At 40.1% G+C, this 12,769-nt stretch overlaps 1 protein-coding gene across 2 annotated transcripts in view; it reads left to right on the forward strand.

The window, feature by feature from the left end:
- Window positions 1-12,769, forward strand: part of PDGFRL (platelet derived growth factor receptor like) — a 57,624-nt gene that overhangs the window by 39,081 nt on the left and 5,774 nt on the right. For both annotated transcript variants that reach the window (XM_033103950.1, XM_033103949.1), the window contains exons 3-4: window positions 6,763-6,914; window positions 11,063-11,356. In XM_033103950.1, the coding sequence (XP_032959841.1) occupies window positions 6,763-6,914; window positions 11,063-11,356 (446 nt within the window). The remainder of the gene's footprint in view (window positions 1-6,762; window positions 6,915-11,062; window positions 11,357-12,769) is intronic.

Raw genomic sequence — 12,769 nt, forward strand, 5'->3', positions numbered from 1 at the left:
GTAGGTTTATTTCTGGGCTCTCTATTCTGTTCCATTGATCTACAATATCTGTTTTCATGCCAGCACCATACTGTTTTTACTACTATCGCCTTGTGATAGTTTGATACCAGGTAGCATGATAACACCAATTTTGTTCTTTTCTCAAGATTTCTTTGGCTATTTGGGGTCTCTTATGTATTTTAGGATTATTTGTTCTAGTTCTCTGAAAAAAAGCCCATTGGTATTTTGATAGGGATTGCATTGAATCTATAGATTGCTTTGGGCAATATGGAAATTTTAATGATGTTAATTCTTCCTGTTCATGAGCAGTGTTTTTAACCTTTCATTTATTTGTATTTTCCTCAGTTTCTTTCTTCAATGTCTGATAGTTTTCTGAGAACTGGTTTTTTACCTCCTTGGTTATATTTATTCCTAAGTATTTTTTTTTATGCAATTGTAAATAGGATTTAAAAAAATTTTTCTTTCTGTTAGTTCATTATTCCTGTGTAAAAACGCTACCAATTTCTGAATATTAATTTTGTATCTCGCTACTTTCCTGAATTAATTTATTCTCATAGGTGTGTGTGTGTAATCTTTAGGGTTCTCTATAGTATCACGTAATCTGCAAATAAAGACAGCTTTACTTCTTCCCTTCCAGTTTGAATTTCTTTTATTTCTTTGTCTTGTCTGATTTTTGTGGCTAGGACTTCCAGTACTATGCTGAATAAATATTGTGAAAGTGGACATCTTTGTCTTGTTCCTGATCTTAAAGTAAACGTTTTCAGTTTTACACCATTGACTAGGATGTTAGCTCTGGATTTGTTATATATGGCATTGATTATGTTGAAGTATGTTCCCGCTAGCCCTACTATGCTGAGATTTTTTTTTTATCATAAATTATGTTGCCTTTTGTCAAATGTTTTTTCTACATCTATTGATATGATATTTTTATCCTTCATTTTGTTTATGTGGTGTATCACATTAATTGATTTTCAGATATTGAACCAACCTTAATCCCAGGAATAAATCCCACTTGATCATGGTGTATGATCTTTTTAATGTATTGCTGAATTCAGTTTGCTAATATTCTTAAGGATTTTTGCATCTATGTTTTTGCATCTATATATATCTATTTTGCATCTATATTTTGCATCTCTATATATCTATATATATAGACATATATAGATATATATCAATATGTCTGATGAATCTATAGATTCATCATATCTATAGATATATAAATATATCTATATATATCAATATGTCTGATGAACATAGATGCAAAACTCCTTAAGAATATTAGCAAACTGAATATATATATATATAGATAGATAGATAGATAGATAGATAGATAGATAGATAGATATAGATATAGATCGATATATATGTATATATTATGTATTTGGTAATATCTCTGTCTGGTTTTGGTATCAGGGCAATGTTGGCTTTGTAAAATAATTTTAAGAGCCTTCCCTCCTCTTAAGTTTTTTGGAATAGTTTGAGAATAGATGTTAATTTTTCTTAGAATGTTTGGTACAACTTTTGTGATGACATCTGGTCTAGGGCTTTTGCTTGTTGGGAGTTTTTGATTACTGATTTGCTTTTCTTAGTAGTTATCAGTCTGTTCTGATTTCCTGTGTTTTTCTGATTCAGAGTTGGAAAATTGTATGTTTCTAGGAATTTATCCATTTCTTCCAGGTTGACCAACTAGTTGGCATATACTTGTTCATAGTATGTCTTTATAAACCTTTGTATTTCTGTTGTGTCTGTTGTCGCATCTCCCCTTTAATTTCTGATTTTATTATTTGGGCCCTCTCTGTTTTTCTTGATGAGTCTGGTTAAAGGTTTATCAATTTTGTTTATCTTTTCAAAGAACCAGCTCTTGGTTTAATTGATCTCTTACCTTGTTTTTATACACTCTATTTTGTTTATTTCCACTCTAATCTTTATTATTTCCTTCCTTCTACTCACTTTGCGCTTTGTTCTTCTTTTTCTAGTTCCTTTAGGTATAAGGTTAAATCGTTTGTTTGAGAATTTTCTTGTTTCTTGAGGTAGACCTGTATTGGTAGAAATTTCCATTTTAGAACTGCTTTGTCTATAGCTTTTGGGTCATTCTGTTTTTATTTTGATTTGTCTCAAAGTATCTTTTGATTTCTTCCTGATCTAATTGTTAACTCATTCATTGTTTAGTAGCTTGTTATTTAGTCTCCTCATTTTTGTATTTCTCAGTTTTCTTCTTATAATTGATTGCTAGTTTCATACCATTGTGATTGAAGATGATGCTTCATATGATTTCAGTCTTCTTAAATTTATTGAGATTTGTTTTGTGGCCTAACATGTATATGATCTATACTGGAAAATATTCCATCTGCACTCGGGAAGAATGTATATTCTCCTGCTTTTGGGTGAAATATCCTAAAAATATCAATCAAGTCCATCTGCTCCTTTCATGTGTCATTTAAATCCACTGTTTCCTTGTTGATTTTCTGTCTGGATGATCTATTCTTTACCTCACAAATACTGTATTACTGTTGATCTCTACCTTTATGCTATCAATATTTGTTTTATATGTTTAGGTGCATGGATGTTTACAAGAGTTATATCCTCTTGTTGGATTGATCCCTTTATCATTATGAAATGCCCTTTTCTGTTTCTTATTACAGCCTTTGTTTTAAAGTTTATTTTGTCTGACATAAGTATTGCTATGCTAGCTTTCTGTTTGTTTGTTTCCATTTGAATGAAATATCTTTACAATCCCTTTGCTTTCAGTCTGTCTTTTGACTTGAAGTGGGTCTCTTGTAGGCAGCATATATACAAGTCTTGTTTTTTATCCACTCAGCCACCCTATGTCTTTTGATTGGAGCATTTAGTATATTTATATTTAAAGTAATTTTTGTTAGGTATGTGGTTATTGACATTTTATTAATTGTTTTCTGATTGTGTAATTCTTCTCTATTTCTTATTCTCTTGCTCTCTTCTCTCGTATGCTGATGACTTTCTATAATTTTGTGTTTTTAATCCTTTCTCTTTTTTTCTTGTACATCTCTTGTAGGTTTTTGGTTTGTGGTTACCATGTGCTTAATATATACCAACCTATGTTTAAAGCAGTCTAAGTTGATGGTCGCTTAAGTTTGAACATATTCTACAATCACTACAGTTTATACTCACCCTCTCCACATTTATGTTTTTATCATTATTTTTTATGTGTGTGTGTGTGTTGTGTGCGTGTGTGTGTGAGTATCCCTTAATTTATGGTTGTAATTACACACGATCTTCCTACTTTTGCCTTTTAACCTTTGTACTAGCTTTATAGTTGGTTGATCCACTGCTTTTACTGTTTTTGTTAGTGAGAATTTTTTTCTTTCCTATATTTACTTATCCATGTTCTTTATCTTTTCTACTTAAAGAAGTCTCTTTACACTTCTTGTTTAGTAAATTAGTTACACCTCTTGTTTAGTGGTGATGAACTCCTTTAACATTTTTTGTCTGGGAAGCTCTTTATCTCTCCTTCAATTCTAAATGATAGTGTTGCTGGCTAGAGCAATCTTGGTTGTATGTCTTTGCTTTTCATCACTGAATATTTCATGCAAATCCCTTCTGGCTTGATTTTTCTGTTGAAAAGTCAGCTAACTAACTGTTTTTCTCTTGTTACTTTTAAGATTCTCTCTTTGTATTTAACTTTATCATTTTTTATTATGATATTTTATATCATTTTAGTATTAGGTTGGCCTCTGTAGGTTCATCTTGTTTGTGACTCTCTGTGCTTTCTGGACTTGTATGTATATTTTCTTCACCAGTTTAGAAAAGTTTTCAGTCATTATTTCCTCAAATAGGTTTTCAATCCCTTGCTCTTTCTTTTCTCCTTCTGGTACCCCTATGATGTGAATGTTTGTATGCTTGATGTTGTCCAAGACCCCTTAAACTATCCTAATTTTTTAAAATTATTTTTCTTTCTGCTCTTATGATTGGATGTTTTCTGCTACCTTGTTTTTCAGATCGCAGATTTGATCCTCTGCTTCTTCTAATCTTCTCTTCATACCCTCTAATGTATTATTCTTCATTAGCTATTGAATCTTTCATTTCTCACTGGTTCATTTTTATGATTTGTATCTCTTTGTTGAATTTCTCATGGAGTCCTAAGTTAATCGAGCTTCCTTATAACCAGTGTTTTGGACTCTATCTCTGGTAGATTGCTTTTCTCCATTTTGTTTAGTTCTTTTTCTGGAGTTTTGTCCTATTCTTTCATTTGGGGCCTGTTTCTTTGTCTCCTTATTTTGGCTGCCTCTTTTTGTTTGTTTCTATGTATTAGGTTGATCTGCTACATCTCCCAGTCTTGGCAAGTGACCTTATGTAGTAGGTATCTTGTGGGACCTGGTGATGCAGTCTCCCTGTTTACCTGAGCTGGGTGCTCCAGGGGTGCTCACCTGTATAAGTTCACCTGTTGTAGTTGAGTCTTGATTGGTGTTGGCACATCAGTAGGTGGGGTTGATCCTCAGACTCACTGGCTGTGAGTGCTGGCCGTGACTGCAGACAACAAGCTGTTATGTGGGGGCTGAATCCATGGAGCAGGAGCAGTAGTCACTTTAGCGGGGCTCTGGTGCCAACCGAGTCCATCCTTCAGTTCTGTCATCTGTGGAGCTGGTTGGGTAGTGCTCTGGTGGGGTCTGAAGCCAGTCACCAGGTGTGTGGTTCTGGAGCCTCTTGGGAGGGTATCTGATGCAGGCCAAAGTCAGCCACCTTTTATGCCTGGATGGAGGCCACCTGGTGGGAGCTACAAAGTGTTCTGCAGTTGGTTGCAGCTTGTGCTGGGCTTGGAGGTAGTTGGGAGAGGCCATGCTGTGAACTGAGACAGCTGCCAGGCTTGGGACCCTTTGGTGGGCACCACAGTGTGAGCTGAGACCAGCTGCCACTTATGCCAAACATGTGGCCACCTAGTTGAATTTACAAGATAACACTGGCTGCAGTTTATGACAAACTTTGGGCCACCTAATGGGACTTGCAATGCAAGTTGAGATGGGCCACTGCTTATGTTGTGCTTGGGGATACTTAGCAAGAGGTATAGGGCACTCTGAGGCTAGTCACTGTTGTTTGGGGTTGTGGACCATTGAGAGGTTTTAGGAAAGTCCACAGCATGAACTGAGGAAGGCTGCTTGTATGAAAAAGCCTCTGGAGGCAGCTCGGGCTGAAAGCGCTAGCTGGGTAGGTCATGGTTTCAGGGAATCTCCAGGGCAGAAGTAATGGTATTAGCCAGGTTAATGAAGAACTGAGATTTGGTGCCCGTATACTAGCTGTGTTGGGGGGAGGGCTTAACAAAGAAGTGACAGAGCCTGCCAGAGCTTCCATCCCTGCAGAGACCTGCCCTACCCCCTGCCCCTTCAGCCCTCATCCTGAAGCTAGTCAATTCACTTCCTCCTCAGATGTCCCTGGTGCTTTTCGAGATGTTATCCCTGCACTGGAGCCCAGAGCAAGTGTGTCTGTGAATGAGCGAGTCTGTTTTGACCCCTCCAGAGGAATGCCTGGGACTCCAGCAGCACTCTGTCTCACTCGGATGCAGTCCTGCTGGTTTTCACAGCCAGATGGTATAGGGACTCCTCTTTCCGGCACTGGAGCCCTGAGCTGGGGAGGCTGGTGTGGGGCTGGGACCCCTTGCTCCTCAGGGGGCACGTCCACAGCTGAGATATCCTTTCTGATTCTTAGTCACCACACTGTGGGTGTGAGACTTGCTTGTTCCATGTCTCCACCCCTCCTACATGTCCATCATGGCTTCTTCTTTATATCCTTACTTATAAGACTTCTGTTAGCTAGACTTCAGGTGGTTCTCAATGATTGTTGTGCTATAATTTAGTTGTAATTTTGATGTGGTTGTGGGAAAAAGTGAGACAGTGTTTTGCCTATTTTGCCATCTTGATGGGAAATCTAAAGCAAAGCTTTTATTTTAATTTTTTTATGTGTGTTTTTTTACTTATATTTTTATTTTTTATTATTAAATGTATTGGGGTAACATTGGTTGGTAACATTATATAATTTTCAGGTATACAAGATTATAATTTGATATCTGTGTACTCTATGTGTGTTTTACCACCTGAAATCTTGTTTCTTCTGTTACCATATATTTGACCCTTTTCCCTCTGATAATCATCATTCTGTTGTCTGACTCTATGAGTTTGTTTTTGTTTGTTACTTTTTGTTTTATATTCCACGAGTGAAATCATAGATTTTTGTACTTTTCTACCTTATTTCACTTTGTATAATCTTGAGAGTATTATGCTGTTTATTTTTAATATAATAATGTAGCATCTCAAAGATTCCATGCTTGTATTTGGAGACTTATCCTTATTGATGAAAGATTTTGCACGCAGGATAATGCTGGGTTATTTCATTCAATGTTAACTATTGTTGCAATGAACTCACTAGAAACAAAAGTGGAAAGCAAAACACCTGCCCATGGCTTTTTGGCTGAGTTTCTGTGGCTACATTGCAATGTACCAGTGACTTTACTTGAGGAAACCCCAGTTCTGAGGTCAAAGATAATTTCCTCTCTTTAGAAACATAATTGTCATTTTAAAATTTTTCTTTTAGGAAAGGCTTCTTTCTGCCACCCCCTTCCCACTCCCCACCCCACCCCCCAACCCCGGCACACACTTTTATTAGTTTGTGCCACCTGAGAAAGGGTACTCTGCCCCAGCCTACTGGGGTGTTTATATTTGAGAACAATGGAGCAGAGAATGATGGTTGCAAGGCCCCTGGCTCAGGTGTGTCACCTGGCTTTGCTTCTGTTGACAGCGTGAAGCAGAATGAGCGCTACGGCCAGCTGACCCTAGTCAACTCCACTGCAGCTGACACTGGGGAGTTCAGCTGCTGGGGGCAACTCTGCAATGGCTACATCTGCAGGAAGGACGAGGCCAAAACAGGCTCCACCTACATCATTTTTACAGGTAAAAGGTTTGTTGCATTAGTGGAACTCTTCAAACTTCTGGACTGGGCCCATATTAAAGGTTCCCACTGTGTGCTGAATATCAAATAATGACAATGAGAGCACCCACTCTTTGCCAGGATCTGGGCTCAATGCTTTACATCAATTATTTCATGTAAATCTCACAACCACCCTTCAGGGTAAGTACTAATCATTTCCTTTTTCCCCCTAATGACAACGTTGAGGTTTAGAGAGATTAAATAAGTCTTTAAGGTCATAACACAAGTAAGTGGCTGTATCAGGATTTGAACCCAGAATGGTCTGACTCCAGAGTTGGTACTTACATTTTACAACATGGGAGCCACTAGTCACAGGTGACTACTTAAATGGGAATTCCTTAAAAAAGTTTTTCAGTGGTACTTGCCATTGCCATCTGAGGCTAACGGCTACCCTACTGGACACTGCTGATGGAATCCCTCCATTATTGCAGAAAGCTCTCTGGGATGGCACTGCTGTACGCTTTTAGTCATACGCTCTCAGAACCTGTGATGCTATTCTTTCTGAACCTCCACAATCAAGGATGCCTGGCTATAGACCTCCTTGTCTTTGTTCTCATGGGTACTGTGAGCTGATATTTTGGTGGCAGGATTTCCAAAGGTTGTGGCCTTTGTGGCTCTAGTCCCAATCCCTGGGCCGCAGTGAGGTGCCTGAAAAGGTGCACAGGTCAGAGTGAACCCTTGTCCTGCTTTACAGCACTAGGGATGTTTTTGCCAGGTGGAATTGCACGTGGAGAAACAGGCATTGCAGAGTAGTAGCTTTCCAGCCTCCTTCCTCTGCAGAGCTCTCTGAACTGAAGTTTGGGGGATGACGTTCTCCAACAAGGTTCAGAGGTCAGGAACAACTTTCAGTAACCCTACAAATGCCATCCCCTGGTGTGGCTGTTATCCAAGGCATTTCAGGTGAAGCCAGAATGCTTTCTCAGTGTCAGGGCAGGGACTTTCAGGTGACTTGTCTACATCCGGAACCCATCTACCTTTCATACCTGAGTGATTTAGGCCTATGACTCAAGTGACCTTATGCCCTGGACATTAAAGAATGCTTTAGCAAAGTCTCATATATAATCTCTTCCTGCCCAAATAGCTCCTCTCTGGCAAGCAGATCCATTAGCCGAGCACTCTACCATCCTGGAGGCCCATGCATCTCATTTCATTTCCACAACACCTCTGGGAACTAAGTAGAAACTGCTTTATTATCTTTATAGTAGAAATAATGCTGATGGTGAGCCTCAAAGGGCAAGGTGATCCATTGAATGTTTCATGACTTCCAGTGGCAGAATAAAGAGTTAAACCCTGTTTTTTCGACCCAGGATCCAATGTTCTTAGTGCCCTAACCCATGTCTAAGACAAGTGATTGCTAGATGGGCAGACAGAAACTAGCTAGCATAACTACGGTTGTCAGGAGAATTGCTAACAGTTGTTCATAGGTAATCCCTTCTGATCCTCATTCTGGAATGTGCTACGCAGAATGCCCACGTGCTCTTGGTGTTATACCACACTGGGAAGCAATAATGGAAAAGGCAACTAAATAAGCCTCATAAGAGCCTGTTATTTTGGATGAGGAGTGATGCCGTACTTCAAATATCAGAATGAAGATTCTTTGTTACAGTCAGTACTGTTCTGTCTTTCCAAACTATTGGTTTTGGAACTGAGATTTTGAACTGAAGACCTCCCTTGAGCAGAATGTCCTATTAGGGTTATGGGCTCTCTTTGAGTTTTAGAGGCAGGTCTTCTTCCTTAGTGTAGGGAAGCTCCCTTGTGAATACAAGGAATGCCTCCCAATTAATATTTATTTCCACTTTCAAGAAACCTGGATCAAAAAGGGATGTGATGTAATATGTTGTATCATTTTCTTATTCCTCAACACTAAGTTAAGAGCTCAGTTGGATTTTTGGAATAGGGTGTAGCAATTTGTTTTTTCAGGCCTGCGTGGGTTTGCAAAACCAAGATGGGCTGTTGTAGGAGCTGAGCTTTCTGCTGCTGGCTCTGGATTCCCTTCAGAACATATGCTTCCCCACTACCCACACAGAGAAACGTCTGGCATTCATTATGTTTGTATGTTTCCTAGAGTTTGATTGCAAACACTGTGAAGCTTCTTTTTGGCTGTTGTTCATTTGTGCAGTTTTTGATTAAGCAGCTATCACATATTTGATCTTTATCCAGGACGCGCTCAAGAGTGTTTCTGTTTTCCTCTCTAACTTTTTATTGAAGTATAACATATATAAAGAAAGCTACACAAATCATAGCTATACTCAATATATTATCCTCAATTGAACATACACGTGTTTAACTACCATGCAGATCAAGGAGGAGAACATTACTGGTAGTAGGGCTTTCTCATGGCAAGAGGCCTGGGCTCCAATTTTCATATGTAGTAAAACCACATTAATGAGCACTTTTATGGAGTTTGTTATAATTTGGATTTTATTTTATAGCCTATTAACTTTGATTTTTTTTTTTTTGGAAGTCTAAATTTCCACATGCTTAGTTTTCGTAATGTTTGTCGTCTACTCAAGTACATACAAACATGTTTGCAGGGGACATACGTAATCTATCATTGTTTAAATGAACTTCAACATAACTCTTTTTTTGGTAGATAGAATCTACTGATTATACATGTATTTTTTCTGTTTGTTAAAGCAATTGGTGTGGTCATTTCTTTCCAAGCACCTATTACAGTACAAGAAGTAAGACCATATTTTTGTGTTCTGAAATTCAGATTGTTATTCTGCTGGCTCTGCTCATTGGTTCTGATTCCTCTACAAAACCTTAAAAGTTGTTGCTAAATCTTACAATCATAAATTCCTTCCATGTTTTTGCTTTAAATCTTTAATACTATCTACTCTACAAAAAGGATTCTTTTCTTTACAAATGGGAATGTGGAAGCACAGAGAAAGTGACACATCCAAGGCCATACAGACTTCCTCTTTGTGAACACAGGGCTCTTGGGTGCAACATTGACAGAGGTGCCCCTTGCCAAAGTCTGAAAGTCAGCTTATCATGCAGTGGCATGCATCACCCAGCCTGACGTATACTGCTGCAAAATATAGAGGTACCTGAGCCATGACATACTCTTTCCTGATCTCAGTCAGAGCCAGGAGGAATAACCTCCATGTTAGTGAACTTGTACTCATTGCCGAAGAACCCTTGCCCCTTGCCGCATGAAGACATTTGATGGTGTGTCCAGAAATTCTGTTCCTACCCTAACATATTATACAACTGGGGCACAAAGAAGGGTAGTGAAGGAGAAAGCCAAGAATAGTTGGTTGTTTCAGGAACATTGAAGGAAAAACATAGGAAACAATGTAACAGATGTTGGGGTTTGATTAAAAGATTTCTCTTAGCAGTTACTATAATAATTCGCTCACAGAATAGAAAACAAAGGATTTAATGTGCCATGCCAAGAACAAATCCTCCTCCCAAAAAAAACCCAACCCAGATTCCTTTGACTGTACTAAAGTATGGGTAAACCAGTCTTCCTTTCTGTAAGATAAAAATACCATCATCTAGAGCTTAAAGAACACAGAGTGATTTTAGAGGAAACAGGAGTATGGGAAATTGGCTGAAGGTCCCTAGCCCAGTGGCAGCCCAGCCCAGCTGAGCTCAGAATCTGAGATAGTGAGTTCCTCATCTGTTTCTACTCAACTCGCTTTCCATTGACCTTTGCAGGAAGGAGGTCCACTGGGCTGTGAGGATGCCAGCCCCTCACTGGACGGGGCTTCTCAGTGGATCTCTGCTGTGCTGGGACAGGCAGTTACTGAGCATAAGCTATGGGGCTAATTTCTCGAGACACAACAGATTGTTTATAGGTTTTAAAACTGCTCTTAACATAAGGAAATCAGTCTCCTTCCCTGCTTCCTCAGTGGGATAATCCATGGTCCTGATCTGGGCTAGAACGAAAACCTATTTTGTTTCCTTTAAGGAGATGGGAAGTAACATCCTTCCTCCCCCAAAGAAAAACCATTTAAAAAAATGACACTTTCTATTCATAAGGACTCAGTATTCTGAGTATAGTCCGGTCCCCTCTCATCTTTGTGCCCTGAATGCAAGAATCCATAAAGTGCTCATACCTTGCTTCTACAGAATAAATAAGCCTGTGTCTTTTCCTTTGCAGAGAAAGGAGAACTTTTTGTACCTTCTCCCAGTTATTTTGATGTTGTCTACTTGAACCCGGACAGACAGGCTGTGGTTCCTTGTCGAGTGACCGTCCTGTCAGCCAAAGTCACTCTCCATAGGGAGTTCCCAGCCAAGGAAATCCCCGCCAATGGAACAGACATTGTTTATGACATGAAGAGAGGCTTTGTGTATCTGCAACCTCATTCTGACCATCAGGGGGTAGTCTACTGCAAGGCCGAGGCTGGGGGCAAGTCTCAGATCTCTGTCAAGTACCAACTCCTCTACGCTGAAGGTAAGCCGGCTTCCTACCAGTGCCTAGATTTGTGTTGCTTCCAGCTGGTCTGTATCAGGTATTGCTGTTCCCAAGTATGGATGGAAATTAGGAGGCACAGAATGCTGTTCTTAGAGCCTCCTTTAAGGGACTGCCATTTCTAAAATGTTCTACTTCCTTGTCTGTGACCGTGACCCAACATTCCTTGACTTCCTTCTCTCCAAATCCATCCAGCATTCAGTCTGGTACTGCCTCTGTAGGATTAATCAGCAATTCTCCAAAATCCCCAGAGTCTTCTTAGAACATTCTCTCAGATGAGAACATCCTCTCTGAACCCAAATAGACTGTCTTCTCAGGGCACCGTCCCTTTCCCTTCTCAAGGTCAGGAGGTGGGGTTGGTGTCCTTCTTGCACTCATTCCCACTTCCTGATTCTCACTCTTTCACCCTCTGTTAGGAACCTCTGCTCTTCAGAGACATATAGCTCCTGGCTCTATCAGCTTTCTCATCTTTTTTCTTGTCACGCCCCTAATGGGCTCATTGTCCTCTTCATCCCTCCCTTTTCTGGGTGACATCAACATTCACGTGGAACGGATTGGCCTGGTTCACTGACAGCCTCGTCCACTCCACCTCAGACAGCCCGCCCTCAGTCATAACAAGCCAACAAGCACCACTGCGCTGACTTAGCAGTCACTGAGTCAGACCTCCGACTTGAACCACAGCCTCGGACCTCCCCCGATTCTTCAGTGATTCCTTCTGCACCAGCCCTCACATCCACCCTCTACTCTCCACATTCCCCACATTCTCTGCCCGCCGCAGCCCACCGAGCTTAGAGTCCAGGGCTCATGGTTTCGGTGCTCTCTGCCAATGCCCTGAACTCCTTGCTCTTCTGTATTCTCCTTCCACCTGTCCAGGAAAACACCATCCTAAATGAACATAACTGTACCTTTTCTCCATGCTGAGGGCTGCTTGGAAATCCCATGGGTGGGTAAATTCATTCTCTTCCAGGTGGCCTCACTGCCTTCTTCTTGACAGAATTGAGATATGCTCATCTCTCTCCATTAAACATGGAAATATTTTTTTAATATGATCATTTTAGTGAGGAGTTTCAATTCAGTGGTTTCATACATGAAACACTTTCTTTTGTTCAGGAACTTCCATCAATCCTGCCCCCTTTTCTAAAAATAGTGAGGTCCATTAATGATACCTCAGTCCAATTCCACATCCAACAGGCACTTTGGATTAGGAAGATAGTCTTATCCCCTTTCTAAGACTGTTCATATAAAATCTTTAACCCCACATTTGACACAGAGCCCACTCTTGCTCTCCCCACCAGCCTGCAGGCTACACTGGTGACTCCAGCAGCTGGAGTGAGGGAGTGAAGTGGGAGACGGCTGGCTCCCCTCCTTGCTCTGGTGCTAGGATGGGGGCAGAAA

The sequence above is a fragment of the Rhinolophus ferrumequinum genome, chromosome 4 (assembly GCF_004115265.2).
Source record: "Rhinolophus ferrumequinum isolate MPI-CBG mRhiFer1 chromosome 4, mRhiFer1_v1.p, whole genome shotgun sequence".
NCBI lineage: Eukaryota > Metazoa > Chordata > Mammalia > Chiroptera > Rhinolophidae > Rhinolophus > Rhinolophus ferrumequinum.